Below are 19,764 nucleotides of genomic sequence, written 5' to 3' on the forward strand. Positions count from 1 at the left end.
TCCTAAGAAGAGAAGTAGTCAGTTTTTCCAACCAGGCACGAGGTGCTTGTTTTAATCCATACAATGCCTTTCTGAGCCTAAAGACGTGATTATGAAATTCTGAACTTTCAAATCCTTTAGGTTGAGCAACATATACCTCTTCCTTTAAGCATCCATTTAAGAATGCAGATTTTACGTCCATTTGAAATAACTTAATCTTGAGAAAACAAGCATGAGCTAATAATAATCTAATGGACTCGAGACATGCCATAGGAGAAAGGTCTCGTCAAAGTCGATTCCTTCAATCTGTGAGTATCCTTGAGCGATAAGTCTAGCTTTGCTTCTGACAATCGTGCTGAATTCATCCAACTTGTTCTTGGATATACATTTAGTACCAACAATATTTACATTGGAGGGACAAGGTACGAGTTCTCATACATCTTGTCTCTGGAACTGATTTATCTCTTTATGCATTGCATTCACCCAAAAGGGATCGCTAAAAGATTCATCAATGTTTTTCGGTTCCACTTGCGATAGATAACATCCAATAACGTTGCAAATATTTTGAAGTTGTCCTCTCGTCTTAGCAGTGGAAATCTGTTCCTCCAATAATACTGTTAGTATCACGATTTTTTTGAACCCAGAGATATCGTGGAGGAACACGTTCAAGAGGAACACCCTGACTAGGGATTTTCTCCTTGTCACTAGAAATATCACAATCAGCAACAGTCGGGGTAACTCCACTAGTGGCAATTCAGAAGGAGAGTCATCACGATGAAATACTGTAAGAACTTGTTTGTTTGCAGCTGACTCGGTGTCTGAATCTGAGTCAACCCCTGACTCGGACCGAGTCAGCAGTCAGACCGTTTGTTTTCCATTTTGAGTCAGATCTGACTCGACCTCTGACTCAGACATAACCCCTGACTCGGACTCATTTGAGTCAGGTAACAAAATACCCCTGACTCATGGGACCAAACCACTGACTCACTTATTTCAGAGTCAGATGAGTCAGATCTGACTCAAAACAAACATATCGACTCAGATCCAGATGAGTCAGGTGATTTCACTCAGATCCAGATGATTCAGATCCAGACGACTCAGATGAGTCAGGAGTAAACAAACATGGTGTAAGTATTCTGGTAATCTCATGAATCAATGTCAATCAAACACACAAATATCTGAAATTTAGTACTAGTGAAAAGAGAGAATGAGTTGATAAGTTTGATGATTATGATAATGTCAAGATACAATCAATAATAGCTATTGTGATTCACTTCTGATGGATGAAATAAGAGGCAAAGATTGGATTTTTATGAGGAGGTTGGAAAACTTGGGTCTCCATGGCAGGTAAAACTGAACCCTCACCACCAATTCAGATCTGAGTCTGAAAGGGGATACCAGTTGGAATTTGGAATCTAGTTCGCTAAACAAAACCCAATTCGTGAAAATAAACAAGGAATGATTTTCCTAAATGAAAACGGAAAGAAGGCTAAATTCAGGCAAATCAATTTTCCATTATAAATACACCTTGATTTTGTCAATACTTCTGCTTTAATTCAATCAAAGAGTTAGGTTCTTCTTCAGCTTCCTTCCATGGCAAAATCAGAGTCAACAGATCACCAGAGAAGTGAACGGAAGCTCCCACCATCACCAAAGGTAGCACCTTGGCTTGTTTACCCATATGGGAAGTTATTTAAGTTTCAAACTTTTTGTGATATTTTTGATTTAGATAGTAACAAATCTTTCAAAAAATTCATACCGGAGTTGAGTATTAAAAAATATTGGCAGAAAAATTCTCATCAAGGATGGGTAATCGTTCTTAATTTTGATGATGAAGACCCGAATTTCAATTATAAAGAATTTTTTCTGTGGAATCCTGCTTCACTAGAAACCATAGTTTTACCTAGTCTACCAGATCTGGTAGAAGATTATTCTATCATAGATTGTGTTTTGTCTTCACCTCCTCAGAACAGCATAATTAGCAGCAGCAGTAACAGCAGCAGTAGCCTTAGCCATTGTGGTAGTAGTAGTAGTTTTAGCTGCAGCGATGATGAAGATAATGTTGATTATGATTCAATGGTTTATATCCTTTATGATGGAGATGAAAGTCCAGATGTTCTTATTTATTGTCACCCTGGTGAAAAACAATGGAGAATACATGTCTTTGTTGATGTGGGTCAAAGTCTTGAATCGATGTTTTATTTTAAGGGTAAGTTGTACGTAATGTGTTTGAACAATGTTCACATCGAGATAGAAATACAATATGGTTCTGATACGGAGGATGCTGAAATTCTCAGTGTAAGTGATGCTATTAGTGTCGGTTACAATTCCGGAATTGATGTGGTAGCAGGAGGTTTAGATAATCGGTGTCATTTTGATCATGTAGAATCTTTCGGTGAAGTATTTCAAATTTTTAGAAATTACTTTCCGAGAGGTATTTACGAAAACTGTGTAACCGGCATATATGTATGGAAACTAGATTTCTCTTCAATGACTTGGGAGGAGATGAAAAGTATGGATGATCGTATCTTCTTTTTGGGTGGTCATACACAACTGTCTTGCTTGGCCTCAGACTTGGGTTTAGCAAAGGGTTGTGTCTATTTTACACAAGCTAAAGAGATGAGCTTGTATAAATATGACTTGGAAGATGATAGTATTCTGCTTTCTTTTCCATGTCCCAATCTACCAGCACCATGGTACCCGCCTAAATGGTTGATGATTTCTGCAACTCCAAGGTAACTTTTAAGTACAATACATTCTTGATTGTTTTTCTCTATTCCATAGTAGTTTATCCGTGTCATCTGCATTCATAAGTTGGTTATAAACAAATCACTTCAAGATTCTCTTATTCTTTATCCATCTGATTGTATCCTCCCTATTTGTGTCTGGGTAAACTGTGAATATTAGGACCACTCATGTGTGTATCAAATAGGTTGTCTGTGATTAAGAGTTGTAATGTTGTATGGTAGAGAACTTTTCTGATACAAATCCAATAGTGACTTGCGCCTTTGATGCTATCTCGGGTTGTAATGATGTTTTGGTCTTTTGTTTGTAGGTTCGATGTAAGAACAGGAGCAACAGACCATGTGTCAGAACAGAACGAAAGTATACATAAAGTTATTGGGGCAACGGAAAACCAAACAGCAGATAAAGAAGGAAAGAAAGGGGATGTTAAAGAAGCAGGACCGCGGATCATGCTCAAGGATGATCATATGGTATGGTTGATATCAAATTATCTGTATACATTGGATTACATACATTTTCGTGCAGTCAGTAAAAACTTCTGGAGGATGTTAAATTTGAGAAGATCCTCATCTACTAGGACAGTGCAAACCACAGATTTATCCCCATGGCTGGTTTTCCCTAAGCATCAAGCCGTCTACAATTTCATAAATCCAATGCATAATAATGAGAACTACCTCATGAACATCCCTGAATCGTTAAAAGGTGCTAGAATTCAGTTCTCAAAAGGTGGGTGGTTGCTCTTGTCAAAAGGCGAGACTTTGTTCTTCTACAATCCCTTCACAAGATCAACTGTCAAACTTCCAGACTTGCCAGATTCGTACCATCATTTTGCTTTCACAGGTATCTCATTCTCCTCCTTGCCGACTTCTCCAGATTGCATAGTCTTTGGCATTGGTGATAGATGTGATGATAGGGTTGAAATCTTATTTATCAAGCGGGGAGATGAATCTTGGATACACAATATCTTTGATAACATTTATTTACCTTCCAGAACGAATAATGTGAATTTCCAGCTAAACTATAACAATCCAGTTTCCCACTCTGGAGCTTTCTATTGCTTAGACCTAAACGGAACTTTGGGGGTATTTAAATTAGGGCACGGCATTAGTTGGGGAATTCTAGCTATGGTAGCCCCGCCAAATAGCGAGTTTATCTATAAGAGTTTCTTGGTGGAGTGTGACGGAAAACTTATGTCCGTTTTGTTGGGCCATTTAGGAAAATGGGTTCGCATTTTCCGATTGAACGATACTGAAATGGTGTGGGTTGAAGTCAAATGTTTGGGGCGGTATATGTTGTGCATTAGCAATACAGCTTGTGTTTCTGCAATGGCTCCGACTAGTCGTATGGAGAACAAGATCTACTTTCCGAGGTTGCATAATGAAGGGATTTTGTATTACTCTCTTGATACAGGTATGTATCACTCTTTCGGGAGTAAACATTCTGCTACAGATTATTGTGATTCTAAGGAGAACTTGCACTGCAGCTGGATTGAACCTAATTGGTCAGAGATCTCAGATCACTATCTCGACTGGCTTAACATCTGAATGTAGAAGTCCTATTGTAAGGATGCGTTTATTTTTATTTTGCTGTGTCTGTATTCGGTATCCACGCCCATATTGGTATTCCTGCAGATGATTTTCCTGTACTTTTTCGTGCACCCTACATATTGCTGAACCTATGTCAAGTTTGGCATTCTCATTACATATTCTTACTGCAAATCCACTATAAAGAAAACAAGTCCATGAACATTGTCATTATAATTCTAGCTCTGTACACTATAATCTAGACTTTACTGGTGATCTTTACCATATTCTTTTTGGCAGTTCAAGGTAACAGTGAAGAGTCCTTGTCATGTTGAATTATCTCTGTCCGCATCCGACTTGGTTCGAGGCAGATCGTTTTTTTAAATTTTTTTGTTAAGCTTTCTGAGTCTGACTCGGCAAGAAGAGGGGAAGTTGTTAATACATCTTGTCCTTCTGTTCATCTCCAGGTACAAATTTCTTTACTTTTCATTCAGTGTGGAGCTAATTAGGTTCATTTAGATAATGTCTATAAGTTCGATTTTGTAAATTTTAGTGGTGATGATTCTTGAATTTTTTGGATGAATTCAGTTGGTTTGTTAAGAAAGTTGCACCTTTGCGATGATTCTGCACCCTTATTTGGCTGTTCTTGGGGTATGTAATTTCGTTGTAACAACTGCTATTTGGACTTAATGTGGGATCTGGTTTGAGTTTCTGAGAGGGGAATGCGAATATGTGATCTTGAACTGAGGTGGTACGGGAAGTGATTCTGCCTACCCACTGACAGGATCAATCGGTTTCTCACTGGGTGTTTGATCCTTAGATTGCTACATTTGTTCGTATTATTGCTCATGTTGTCATGCACAATGTTTGTCAATTTAGGCAATTTTTAATGTTAGTAATGTTGGTATTGCTTTGCAGCAAGTTGAAGTTACGAGGATCCACTCAAACTTCAAAGTTGAAGAATACTATGGAGCTAAGGGGGTTGACGAGTGGAGTGTAGAATATTAGGAGAGCGAAAGAAAAAAGAATGATGTATGTGTTCAATCCTCTTGATTTGTTCTTTTTTCTTCAAATTTATCATTTTATTCGTAATGCCTTCCACCAGTCTCTTAAGATGCCCTTTAATTGAATTTCAGGTGATAGTTATGACCCTCCAGATACTTTGGGATGCTATGAGGAAAGCATTCCTCAGTCTTGATATGGTTTGGAAACCATTCTTACACAGATATATTGAAGGTAAAAATTCATCCACGATTATGAGAAATCAGAAATGTGTTACTGTCTTTTAAATTTAGACCATAGTTAATCAGTTTTACATCTATTGCTGTAGGATTTCTATAACAGGTCTAGAAACAAGCCAAAGATACTGGAATGACGGCTTCCCCTGTTATATAGAAAGGCAAGAAACTCCCGCAAGTACTATCAAAAGTATTAATGCAGTTGATTTTTCTTAAATTGGTCCTTCATATGCCTCTGCATCCGGGTATCTTGTCTGCGGAAACTTGTAATGATCAAATGGCTTCGCAGAAAATCATCTTAGAGTCCAAGGTCAGTTATGCGTAATTACTGAAAAGAAAGTAAATCTTTTATATTTTGTACTGAATGTTTAGTTCTAAACGTTGCTGTTGAATCCCAAACCTGCTGTATATATGCAGATTTATACAGTAGAACACAGAAATGAAGTAGTACTGTTTGTTCTATTATCAAAGAAGTCAAAACATATTACGACCCCAATTATGAGACCCTATGGTGTTTCCTTATGAAGATTTAAAAACAGAGCTGGTATCTTCCTGGTCAAAGGTATCACCTCTCATCAAATTCTTATAGCTATTGCTTACTCGCAAGTATGTCATGTTGTTCTTCTGCATGAGGAATTTGACAGTTTATAAGCTCAAAATTTAAAGTCAAGTTAGTTTAGAGACACTGATATTACATTTGAAAGCATTGGGAGACAAATTGTCCACTTGCTATCTGAAGATTTATATTGCCTTGATGATCTTGGCCTTCTATGCACACACGAGGTAGTCACTATGACTGGTGTTTAAAATTTTCTCAGTAACTGATCTCCAACATATTCATAATAGGACAATACGAAATACAGAAAGAATAAATAGCAGTGGAGGACACCGTTGGAGTGTATATTTACTGTATGCACGAGTCTGCCTTATTGATAATACGGGGAGATTTTAGCAGTGACAAGAGTTCAACTAATATTATTAGTTGCCTCTGTTCGAAGCACAGACACTTTCTACAGAGACATTAGCAGCCTAAAAAAAGCTATATAACTCCCAAGTTATATGGCTGATTCAAACATTCAATGCTTTAGGTGAGAAGAGTTCCATTTTCTCATCCACTCCCTCTATTTAACTCCTCTAACCTGCTCTGTGTATTGTATTTTTTTGGATGCAGGGATGTTAGAAATTTACGTTGCCGTATCATTGTTAAGAGAATTATCACAGCGAAAGTGATTGAAAGACTATATCCCATTTCACAGTTGCATATTTGTCCGAAGGAATTGGTTTGGCGGACGCATTGGAACCAAAAGTAGAAAAGGAGAGTCTAGATGCCACCTGACATAAGTTTCTATGCTAGCTTGGCTCACTTCAAAATTTTGCTCCGGGAAGGTAAAAATCTCGCTTTAATGCTCAATACTGACCTGACATAAGTTTCTGCGGTAGCTTGGCTCACTTCAAGCTTCAACCTTTTTTGCATACAATATTTTGTGTAGGTAAACTTGTTGTTCAGTATTGATGTGTCTGCGGTAACTTGTTGTAGGTAATTAGCCCCTGTGCTGTGCGATTTGATTTACTAAAAGAGTTTGTAGCTATGTTCAGTCTAGCGGTTGAGCTCGGCAGAGCTATTCATGGTATGTAATGATGCTTGATAGGTAATAATATATCTAACTCGTGTCTGGCAAATGTCTAAAACTTTCCCTGTAAACAGAAACCTCGCACCTTCCTCGATTGAGAATCTGAAACCGAACTTGCATTTTCATTAAGTCATGCACTAGGTGTTGAGGGCCACATGTTTCCTTCAACCTTTAATTATATATCCCTGTTTTAGAAAATATGGTCTTATTGATTTCTCAGTCATGATTTGTGGTTTTATTTCTTGGCTTCTTGTATGGTACTTCCCTAACCTGATTGATTCACTTTTGATGTAGGCACTTACGCCAAATGCAATTTTTCAACTTTCATCCTTTGGAGGGGCTTATGAATGTGTATGAATTTACCCCTAACGTGCCGTTTCAAAGATTAGTTGGTTCTAATGTATAAATTCACAGCTGTCATAGCAGTTGGTATGTCTTGAAGCATGCAAGAAACTGCATCAACTGGGAGTATATGATGAAATGGTTAGATATACCCGGCTAGATTGTGCCATCATTGATTGATGCAGCCATTAGCAGAGAATCTCTATGGTGTTCCTCACTGAAAGCAGAACACATGCATCTTTGTAAGAAATTGAGGTTGGTTTCTGTTATCAGGTCCAGAGACATATCTGAAATATCGTCTATCTAGTCTTTATTCTTCAAAATGTTAAATGTTGAGATTACATAACTGAGGAGCTGATTACTGTTCCATCTTGTGTTTCAGAGGGTTGGGTTGGCAAGATTATTTACTGGATGTGCATTTTTACCTTGCATTTTGTCAAGATCGAACCACAAAGATGTTGATCATGAAAATTGTCCTCAATTTTCAGCAACATCTTCATCTGGACTTCTAAATACAAAGAATTAAATACCCGAAGGTAAGTTTATATTGCCTGACTTTTTTTCTTCGCAAAAGCTGAACCCTTTCTTCATATGTTTTCTGCTTCAGGCTTTTGGAGATTTATGATATTTTTGATTTGTTAGGCAGTGAGTATGATTCTAATGAACACCGAGCTTAACCTTGATATACAGTAGTCTGAAAAGTATTTAAGCCACTACTCTCCCCGATCGTTACACCTGAGAAACTGGAGATGGCGAGTATTATGGAACTCCGTAGTCATCTTACTTTGAGGAACAGATGTGTCGGAGAATTGATTCATGGTGAGCTATGGTTACAAACAAAAAGACTGCAGAATGCCCAGGCTGTTGGTCATTTATTAAAAGACTCGGTGGTTTTTTTTCTATAAATCTTTTGTAGTCTGTTCTGCTTTGTCCCCTGCCATGAATAAAAAATATATAAAAAAAATGAATCAATAAGCCGTTGCTGACAATTGTTTGAATTATTTGATTTTAAATTTTACTCCAAGTCACCGTTGTTGCGATGGCGAGTATAGTCAAACATAACCACTAACAAGTGCCCAGCACAACCTGAGGAGATTCTCGCAAATAGTTGAAGTGGTTCCCAACCTAATTCGAATTCATCGTAAAATAACCCGGCAAATGTGTCGGTAATTATAGGATTAGAACTAGGAAGGGCTGTTTAATGATGCTAAAACCAAACTGTAACAACTACTACCTCAAATATGGTAGAGCTTGGTAGTATAATTTGTTGAGGTGGGTCCCACAGCATCAAAGTTACTTTCACTTTTTTATAACCATACAGTAAAATCTAGGCGACCATACTCAGTCAGACTCGAGTTCTCAGATACAACCTGTGGGGAGAAGAAGACCTCACACAAAGTTTTCCAAAAAAAAGAAGGGCATACTTTTGGTAAATAGTTCAAGCAGGTCGCCCAAACAAAGAAAGAATCCACTTTTACTTTTTCTTTACAGTTCACCGACGAGATAATAAGAAATGAACAGTGCAGTAAAATATTCTCCTCTCCCATGCTCAGTCAGACATTGTCCGGAAACATCGAGATTCAACAGGGAATCACATGTTACATGACGGGGATCTCACTCCCTCGGATTCAAAATATCCATCCGTTCCTTTCGGGTTCAAATCCGAATTCAAATTTCATCACCCATGCTCTAAGAAAAAAAGTAACCCGAAAGTGTCAAGAATAAGAAGGGCCGCAGCTGTCTCAAATACCGCATTTTTCTGATTCTAATAATAAGAAGGGTCGAATATCTCTTTCTGATTTTTCTCGGCATCCTTTTCTGAGGCATCAACCACTGGTTCTTCGTTTTGATTCATTCCTTCAAGCATCGGACTAGAGTTGGATTCCACTTCATTTATGATATCAGATTCTATTAATGAGTCAAACTGATCTATCTTAGTCTTAGATTGAGCATCCACTTTGATTTCAACTGAATTGGAGCCTAGAGAACTAAGAGATTCGATCGTATCTGGTGAATTGAGAGACATTCTGAATGCTGCCTGACTGTTATGAATCTTCAATTCTCTATGAGGTTTGTAATATTCATCTTCTTCCTTAGAAAAATCCCTAGATAAAGAGTAATGAGCATCAGCGGTTTCAAAGTTGAAATCTGGTCTTTCCTTGTATGGTGATTGTAGACGTGGAAAATCCTACTACTACATTCAATGGATCTCAAACACACATATTTAAAGTAAACAAGCAAGAGATGAACATAAACACAAGATATACATGGTTCGGAACTTCGGCATGATTACCTACGTCAACCGGGTGAAAGGGTGATCTTATTACTCAATTCAAGGTGACAAGTGATGATTCTTGCTCATTATTTCTCTCACAAAGTCTCAGGCGCTCTCTCTCTCCTTTTCTTTTGCCCTCCATTGGTTCTCTACAAGTCACTCTATTTATAAGCTTATATGCCAATACATCCAAACTACAGTGTGAGTCACAGTATATCTTTCTTGATGTTTTTCTCGGGTGGTGAGTGGTGCTCTGTCCGAGATGATGATCCGACCTTGATGGGTACGACTCCCAATATTCTTCTACCCGATGTAGGCCACTTAACACTGTATGTTCCAATGTCGCCCTTCATACTAAGCGGATGTTATTAGTGCTCGACTCTACCTTGACCAGGTCCTTCTTATCTTCTCCAGCTACCCTATCAGAGCATTTATTAACAGCTTTTCATCACATCCGAGTTCACCTTTACACGTATTTGCTTCATGGGTCTTTTGGGTATCTCTTTTTTCTCGCCAGGCTTTAGGAAGATGATTCAGTGCTTCATTTCTTCCTCATCTTCGGTACGACATCGCTTAGGACCGCTCCACATGGATCTGTGGATTATCTACTCCTACATTGATAATCTTTGGTTCACCACCACTTGAAGAAGCCCCGATTCAGGAGGGAAATTGTCGAGATTCGGTGAAATTTTGGAGAATAATCTTTTCCTAATAGCCACATTTTCTTGCGAATATGACACATTCACTCCCATTTTCTGAAGGGTTTTGATGAGAGGTTCCTGATGAAATTGCATCCATAAAAGTATCATCCCTATTTAGTACAGATATAGGCGAGATATTTATGGGTGATGCCATCCCATCATTAGAAACCAGTTGCTCATCAATTTGGTCACCAAACAACACTTTATACTCATGTTCCCAACTTTGAGACTCAGTCACGTCTGGATCAGTATTCTCATTCACATCATAAACCCCTTCTAGTTCTCTATTGTTCAGTAAGGCACATGTTTCATCCAAATGACCTAACCTGTAGCAGCTACTGCAGATTCTAAATGGAATGTTTAGATAGTACAATAAATCATATATTTAGGATTAGATCCCACCTTCACTCTCAAAGAAAATTTTAAAGGCTTTTCAATGTTTAAATAAATTTCATCCATCATTGGTTCATCTCCAACAGGAGTTTCATTAGCAGGCCTTAACATTAAAACCATGCCTAAGAGCAACCACAGTCATGAGACGGATCAAATATCAAAAACCAGACTAAAAGCCAAAAAAATTTGGTATTCTGGGTGTTCAAGCGCAATGGGGGACGACCAAAATTTGGTGAAGCGTAACTTATACGAACGCTTGGTGCGAGACGGAACTTATACTCATGTTTCTTGACCGAGCGTCTTTATAATATGCGTCTGAACGAAACAGAGGTATTACGTGCGCCTGATTGAGGCGCAGGTATAGTTCACGCCTAACATGGGACGGCGATGGAAAGTGCGTCTACTGGGACGGAGATGTTATGTGCGTCTGATACATACGGAGATAGAAAGTGCGTATGACTCGGGCGGACATAGAAGGTGCGTCTGGGTAGCCAAAGAAAAAAAATCAAAAATGTCTGTGAGAAGTAAATGATTTGAGCACTGCACATTCGTTTCTTGCTTCCTCCTCAAAGCGGGTAGTTTATTATGATGTTGATATGGATGGGGGGGGGGGGGGGGGGTGGGTGGGGGGGTAACTGCTTAGAGAAACCACAACCATGGTGAAAGAGGAAGTTAACTGGGTGCATATAATCAACGAAAATTAAAACTGGTATCAGGCGCACACTATTCTTCTGCCCATCTCATACGTAACTTAAAGTTGCGTTTCATACAGACGCACGTATAATCAACGCCCATCTCATACGTAACTTAAAGTTACGTTTCATCCAGACGCACAATAAAACTACGCCTGATATTGCGCGGATGTATTAGATGCGTTTGAAGGGGCGGAGTTTATACATGCGCCTGACTCATACGGTGTTTATATGCTCGCCTGATTGCATACGGTGATTAAACTTACGCCTGGTTTCATACGTTCCTAATACTTCCGTCCCACTATATCTTCTTCAGTCTGGACAGACGACCACATTTGGTCTCAAACCCTAAATTTGGCGACCAAATTTGGGTTTACTCCTCACCACTGCGGCACTCTCTAGGACCACATTTGGGTTTAGTACCCAAATTTGGTCGTGACTGTGGTTGCTCTAAATGATAGACAATATGACCCATAACGGCTTCATTGAGATGAAAATTTTTGGGGTTTAAAAACTGCACCCAAACCTTAGTGTGTTCGAGACCACCACTCTTTGTTTTCATGTCGGGATAGCACTCAGCCAAACGGAAAACATTACCATAAATGTGCCATGCATCCATCACTAAAAAGAGAAAGATCGCCAACTAAATTTGCTTCGATAGTAGGATATTGTCTCAATTTGAGAAGATCGTTTCTGTTGGATTTGTTCGGTTAAATTTGAGACACGATGTACAAAACCTTTTATTTGAGGGTTTGCTCATCCATTTTAATGGTTTGCTAGTCCCGGTATATGTGTATAATCATCAAACTGAGCAGTTTGATGTGCCTATTGGAGTTGCTCTAATCCTATTACTACCGGCACATTTGCCGGGTTGTTTTACTCTAGGGAGGTGAAATCGAATTAGGTTGGGAACACGGCCCTATGTGAGGTAGTGGGACCCGCTCCATGATGTACACAAGATGGTTACGTTTCAAGTTTCAACCCCCGACTAATCGCATTTTAATTTGAATATAGTCGCCATCTCAAAAACCCCGAGTAAAATTTAAAATCAGCAACGGTGAATTCCATCCTACTACCCAAAAAAAAAAGGTTACCATTCGAAATTTTAATGCTAGTTGAACCCCATCCAAACGAAGCTTTTTTCTTTTTAATGTACCATTCCCATACAGCAGGTGAAAAGATCGGACAGCCATACAGTGGTCCTTTCAGATGTTTTTAAGTTCCCACGGGACAGGAATATCGTTACATTTTCACAGGAAACTTGTATGCCTAGAGGAGTTACGATTCTGTGGTAAATATAAATGAAATGGTTGTAGGTTATTGCAGCTGCATTTAGAGCTGGTAAATGGACGGGTTCGGGTTAATCCGGACCAAAATCTGCGGGTTGATATTCTTTATGGATGGTCATTTCTTCAACCAGTGTCTGTAACGGGTAAAATTTGCGGGTTCTCGAGTTAGCCCGTTTCTGGTTAGTCAACTCACCAGAAACTGATTTGACAAAGATTCCTCTTATTTCTGGTCTATTTCCGGCCACATTCAGGCCATCTAAAGCTCATTCTCTGCAACCTAACATTCATTTGATATTTCACTTCAATTCAATCAAATCAACAGATTCAACATTCACAGTGTCACATCAAAATTTAAAAACTTAATGAAAGGATCAAGAAAATTGCAAAACTTGACACTACTTTTGCATTTGCACCATAAAAGGAACACAGTTACACTTGCACAATATACTAATCATTAGTAGTTTAATACTTCATCAGTTCATGATATCTTCAACAAAGAAAACTACCCTTTAAGACTGTAGTAATACCATTGTTTGTGCTTTGTGACTTTGTGTCCAACAATAAAGATATTAATAACCACTTCCTACACAAAATATATATTGTGGTTAATCAAAATAAGTGATAACTGTCCATAAAACATCTCCAATCTCTTTTCTATACAAAATTTGGAGACACTTTGATAAGTAACTGTCTGTCCAAAAAAACATTATCATTTTCCATGTCTATCTTTGAATTGAGTTGCTCCAACTATTCAATATGAATCTGTAATTTCAAGCAAAAATAAATCAAAAAAAAAAAAAAACGAATCAAGTCAAAAACATAGAATTTACATAATTACCCTACTTTATATTAAAGAAGTACGCAAATTAAAGTACTTTATTCCTATTGTATATAAAGGACTATACTAACTCTAATGAATGAAATTTCCTTCTATCTGTGTCTCTTTATCTTTCCCATCCACTGCAATAAATCTGTTTATTTTGCTTTGATTTTCTATAGTGGAAAATCATGTTTGTTCATCCATGCAGCTTGGCCATCCACCTGACGGCGTTCCAGGTATTATATTTGGGTTCGTACTAGGAGTATATCCTGCTGGAAAAGGGATACCGTAAGGGACATTATAAGCGTTTGGAAATTGATTTACAAATGAAGTTTCGACGAATTGGCTTATAGATAGATTCTGAGAAGATGGAGTTTGAGTATTAAACATATTTGTGAAATTTCCATGATATTGAAATGACATAAGATTAGAATCTTGATCCATATCTTCAACAACACCTACTTGTACAATTGGAACATCTTTAAGCATTTCATACTCAACATTCGAGAAAATGTTTTTTTTTTTTGTGTGTATTTCAATATAGTTGCTTCTCGCCATTATCATCTACATCAATGTAAACAAACCATAATAAGATATGCATAAATTAAATTATTTACAAACAACATATACCACAACTATAATGAACATATTTAGATAACATACCCGGTTATTATAGTCCAAACCCGGACTACTTGCAAAGACTCTTACAACGCATTCAGAAAAGTTATCCACTTCGTGTTTGATTACGCTAAACCTATTACGAATGCTTTTTATAGTACCCTCGTGTGGATTCCCACCACAAGCTTCTACAATTTTGTGAAAATCGGTACATAGTAACAATGTGAACATCTTCAAAATTACTAAATTTCGCTCTATGTTTCCTTTTTTCCCTTTGAGTCTCCGACATTAATGAGCAAAATAAATAAATAAAACTCTTAAAGAAGATAATTTGAGAGATTTTAGTGAATAAAACAATTTTTAAGAAGATGGTTTGGAGTGTTTTGAATAGAGTATTAGAGTTGTATTTATAGGGATTTTTGAGAATGACCATTGTGATCTGAAAATGGAGAAGATAGAGTCGTTGGGAACGATGGATGGTTAGGATGGGGTGTGAGAGAGGTGTAAAATAAAAAAGGTCAAACAAAAAAAACTACGGAAACGAAAACTCAGTTACCGTGTAAAATGTCACGGAAACTGAGTATCTGTTTCAACTGCCAAACAGATACTCACCTTTCGTAAAGCAGAAATTTAGTTTCCGTGTCATTTCCCTTCCCTACTACCTGGATCAGATCTGATCCAATTTGGGTAGTAAGGAAGGGATATCCCTACACAAGTAGGGATATGAGAGACCACGGTGATCGGCAATTCAAGATTTTCCCCTACATGTGAAGGGTAGGGAAGGGAAAAGGGGCACTATAGTACTTTGCCTAGGAATCCATATATATCTTGTCCCTTAACCATTCTAAAAAATCTTAAATAAATTGAATACTTAGGATTTTTATGGAACCTAAAACAATCTTATATATCATGAATATTTAATGATTTCTTACATATCCTAATTGAATACCTAGGAGCTTTTATGATTGTTAAATATCCATATAAATTAAAACCTATTATAGGGGTTCCAAATTTTGGTTTTTAAGGGCTCATGAGATGAGAAAATAGAGAATCATGAATAGTAATCAACAAAACCCCTTAACCTATAGTTATGAAATATTCTCCATTAGTTAATGCTAATAATTAGATTAACTATAAATTAAATATTATTAGTAATAAAGTTAGACTAATTTATAGTTAGGGTTTGAAAATCAATAAAAAAAAGTTTATGTTTTTCTTTTATATTAACATACGGTTGGGAAAGTTGAAGATTCCCAATCGTAACTACCACATCCGATTGAGACTCCCAACTTTAAAAAAATCCAGACTATAATACAGTTGGGAGTTTATATTTTCCCAACCGTAATCACCATATCCGGTTGGAACTCCCAACCAGAAGAAAAACTAAGGATAAAATAAGGTTCGGAGTTCATATTTCCCAACCGTATAATTTTTTTCCGGTTGGGAAAACCAATATTTCCCCACCGTAAGTAATTTTGAAACTATTTAAAACCTTTAATTTTATCAAATCCTACCAATATGTGCGATCAAAATTAACAAAAAAAGATGGGTTTCGATTCTTACATGATTGAAGTAATTATTTGGAGAGAATTGATGAATTAATTATCTATTAAAATTGCGGATAATCACCATTAAAAGAATAATAAGAAGAAGAGATAATAGAGAAAAAGAAGAAGATTAGGTGTAATTTTAGTTTTTAGCTTTAAGTTAATTATTTTAAAAATATTCTATTTTTTTACTATGAATAAATATTCCTTACCAGTAGTTGGGATACTTGAATTCGTAAGAACCCTCGAAACTAAAAGCTTGTAACCCTATAATAATTTTCTATAAATATTGATCCATATACCCAAGAATAGTTGCGTGGTCTTTGACTCTTTCCTCGAATAAAGAAGTGGACAGAGGTAAGTGACACGTTCATATACATAGTATGTCTTTGAGACAAGGGCGTTCCTACAACTTAACGACGCCAAATCCAAGGAAACGTCCAGATTGGAAAATGGACGGACCAGGTAAAAGCTCTAAACATCTGGATTGGTAGGAGGCGGACCCATACCTTATTACACGCGGGAGCCAAAGTCGGGAGTAAGGCTCGGTCAATTTATCATTTTTATGTTTGACTCGGTGGTCATCCGTACCAAAAGTTGGCCACGTCATTTAACAGTAGCACACTAGAAATCTTATTATTATAATGTTCCGCGAGTTATAACCCCAAAGGTGTCACTATCCATATACAAAAACTCCAACAAAACAAATTGTTCACAAAAACCCCATTTAATATAAACTGTCTATATTACCCTTCTACTTTAAATCACCCCAACAAAAACAAAAATCAACCACAAGAAAAACATCAATAAAAAAGTGGAATGGCTGCCGACACACTTTAATTCTTATCAAAACAAAAATCAACCAACCGCCACCGACCACCGCCGCCGCCACCGACCACCGCCGACCACCGCCGCCGCTCCGCCACCGACCACCGCCACTCCGCCGCCACCACCACCGCTCCGCCACCGACCACCGCCGCTCCTCCGCCGCCGCCACCGATACTGCGCAATTGCACCACCACTGCCATCCACCCTACCATCCAGCACCACCATTGTCGACCACCACCTCCGACCACCACCACCACCACCACCGATACTACGTAATTGCACCACCAATACCAGCCACCCTACCATCCAGCACCACCACTGTCGACCACCGACGACCAAAACCAGCACCACGACCACCCACCACCACCACCTCCCAAAAATACGATGAAACCGATTTTGGTTTCATCATAAATAAGATGAAACCGATTTTGGTTTCATCATAAATACGATGAAACTGATTTTGGTTTCATCTTGGTTTCGTGAGAAATCACCTGCAAGAAATTTTTTAAGAGGTATTATACATCTTCATGGATAGAAATACATTGTTGAAATACGATGAAACCGATTTTGGTTTCATCATAAATACGATGAAACCGATTTTGGTTTCATTTTGGTTTCGTGAGAAATCACCTGCAAGAAATTTTTTAAGAGGTATTATACATCTTCATGGATAGAAATACATTGTTGAAATACTATGAAACCGATTTTGGTTTCATCATAAATAAGATGAAATCATAATTGGTTTCTGCGCTTTAACAGCAATACCACCAGTTATGTCTCAAGACCCATTACTCAGCTTCACCTGGTATATCTTTCCATCTAGGTTTACAGGCAATTCCTCATTGTATTGCAGCACTTCATTGCACCTGCAACTACAAATTCACTTCAAATCCCATACCCACTGCATTACTGCCTTCCATTTCAGTTCAAGCTCATACCTGAACACCACAAATGCTCCATCTCAGGCTCAGTTTGATCTTCAACTGGACCTGCAATATCCATATTAATTCAACCAGAGCAACACCAGTTCCTCCATGGATTCTGATTATCACCAGCTGCAGTTCATACTCACCACCAACATAGGCATCTCAGTTCTTCTCTACACTCTCAACCTGCAACTGTACTTAAAAACCATTCTCAAGCATCAACTCAAACCATTCTTCATAGAGAACCAACTCAAAGCCAACACCAGTACCACCTTCTCTATAATATTAACTTCAGCTGCAACCGGAGCTTACTAGCAGCATCAAATGAAACTCGTCACAAGACCCTGTCACTGCAATAACCATATCAAACCCATCACTTCAATAACCATATCAACAATACCAGCAGCTACACTTGCACACTGCCGATCTGAAAGCAGCGACAACAATATCTCATAGCTGACTCTACTCAGCTCCACAATCCAATTCACCACCTGCAATTGCTTCCCATTTCAATTCTAGCCATCATTTTTCTCTATTAAACCTTCTTTTGGACCCTCTCCTTCACCTAATTTCAGAATCAGATTCCACTGTTTCCAGAACAGTTTCCTGTTTCCCTTCTTCCTGTAGTAAAGAAGTTTCATCAACTTTATTCATCCCAAGAGCAGTCCTTAATGTCTCCATCTGTCTCTCCTTTCTAGCATTAATTTGATGGGTCTGACTGAGTACCTGACACCCTGAATCAAACACAAGCAGTTCCAACATATCAGTAATAAGATATAAGAATATTGGCCAACAAGAATAGAATAGTTACTTTTCTCTTTCCATATGCTCAAATCATCTCAAGTAGGTACTCGGAAATTAAAAAGAGCATGTGTTTAGGGAGATGCCTCCTTCACTTACGCTGCACACAAGTGTCGGTGCAGGAGTCAAAAGAGGGCCACACTGTGGTACTTATACAAGTTTTCAAGTTCAACAGGGGCACCTAGCCTAACCACTCTAACCATAAATGATAACTATCAGATTGAACTGCAAAATATGACTTTGAAATGTATGCATGGCAGCTCAACATTAACAAACCACATAATGTCAACTGCTAAGTTAACAGTGGAAACACAACTTAATTTTTCAATAATTGCACAACCAAACAACTTGTACACTTTCCTTAACCAGTTCTTTAACTGGCATGGACTTCAATTAAAAAGTTAGCCCATAAAATGGACCTCACTAAGAGACAGTAATGCACACTTCATTGATCTCAACATTTTAGACTAAAGTACTTAGACAAACTTCAGTTCAAAATTCATCTACTATTAGAAAAATCAATCCACCAACAAGCAACATAAGACTAACTGTGATATTCATATCCCATTTCCACCAACACAGAGCAAACAAGGGACGAAATCTTGCACCCGGCAAGTTAATCTCACTACTATTTGGTATAACATTTTCAAGAATAAATCTAATTCATCATCAAACATGTAAATGGAATTAAATCCTTACAGTAACAATCAAAAGTAGAAGGAGATAAGATTTTTACCAAGTCAATAAATCCTTACAGTAACAATCAAAATCAAATTCTCAAGAATAAAAACCAACGAAATGTCAAACAAAACGAGATCTGGTATCCAATTCAATTGAAAAATTAGTGAAAATGATAAGATTTTTTAATACTTCAAAACTTCAAATTACCATTCTAAATCCACCGTTTCTCCCAACACGAGCAGATTGTCATCGGTAGTTCATTTCCACCATGGAAACAATTCCTAGATCTAATTCCTAGACCTTGTTGGAAACATCACCACTCCATCATCCCTTCCTTGAAAAATATATCTCAATCATCAATTCGTCACCAACCCATCTCTGTTCTTCAACTGAAGTTAAAATCGCAACCCTAATTTCAACAATTAAGGGTTAAGGGAACGAAGGTGGTGGTGGTGGTGAGATACGAAGGTGCTAGTGTGGTCGGGGAAGCATAAAGTTTCTGCTGGTGAGATCTGGTATCGCTGCTGGTGGTGATGGTGGTGGGGAGAAGGAGAGAAAGAAAGAAGAAAAAAAGAAAGGAGAGAAGACAAAGATGAAGAAGGGTACGTTTGGGTTTTTTCAAATTAAAAAAAACTAAATTTGCTAATTATTATTTGAGTTGGGGTTTTTGTGTCACTATTTAATGAAACTGATTTAATTTGTTAAAATTAATATAGGTGATTTTTTTGTTCCTTT

The 19,764-nt window shown here is 37.8% G+C and overlaps 1 protein-coding gene and 1 long non-coding RNA gene across 12 annotated transcripts; one reads left to right on the plus strand and one right to left on the minus strand.

Moving 5' to 3' along the window:
* The first annotated feature begins 1,114 nt into the window (after positions 1 to 1,114).
* On the plus strand, positions 1,115 to 8,456 carry LOC113330201. Of its 11 annotated transcripts, none has more exons than XM_026577049.1 (13): positions 1,115 to 2,714; positions 3,035 to 4,134; positions 4,208 to 4,714; positions 4,836 to 5,279; positions 5,384 to 5,483; positions 5,578 to 5,795; positions 5,903 to 6,047; positions 6,332 to 6,573; positions 6,657 to 6,871; positions 7,023 to 7,113; positions 7,411 to 7,713; positions 7,841 to 7,994; positions 8,101 to 8,456. In XM_026577049.1, the coding sequence occupies exons 1-3, from the start codon at positions 1,573 to 1,575 to the stop codon at positions 4,357 to 4,359; spliced, it is 2,394 nt and encodes a 797-aa protein (XP_026432834.1). In that variant the 5' UTR covers positions 1,115 to 1,572; the 3' UTR covers positions 4,360 to 4,714; positions 4,836 to 5,279; positions 5,384 to 5,483; positions 5,578 to 5,795; positions 5,903 to 6,047; positions 6,332 to 6,573; positions 6,657 to 6,871; positions 7,023 to 7,113; positions 7,411 to 7,713; positions 7,841 to 7,994; positions 8,101 to 8,456. The 11 variants fall into 11 exon arrangements, with proteins under 11 accessions (XP_026432834.1, XP_026432838.1, XP_026432833.1 ...); XM_026577053.1 differs by having other exon boundaries at positions 8,149 to 8,456; XM_026577048.1 differs by having other exon boundaries at positions 4,836 to 5,079; positions 5,166 to 5,279; positions 7,841 to 8,456.
* A 4,893-nt stretch (positions 8,457 to 13,349) lies between these two features.
* On the minus strand, positions 13,350 to 15,860 carry LOC113329503. The gene is made up of 3 exons (XR_003349915.1): positions 14,292 to 15,860; positions 13,718 to 14,192; positions 13,350 to 13,570 (listed from the first exon to the last, which is right to left on the minus strand). It is a non-coding gene; the product is annotated as an uncharacterized LOC113329503 (long non-coding RNA).
* Between the last annotated feature and the right edge of the window lie 3,904 nt (positions 15,861 to 19,764).

Source organism: Papaver somniferum, unplaced genomic scaffold, assembly GCF_003573695.1.
Source record: "Papaver somniferum cultivar HN1 unplaced genomic scaffold, ASM357369v1 unplaced-scaffold_117, whole genome shotgun sequence".
Classification (NCBI taxonomy): domain Eukaryota; kingdom Viridiplantae; phylum Streptophyta; class Magnoliopsida; order Ranunculales; family Papaveraceae; genus Papaver; species Papaver somniferum.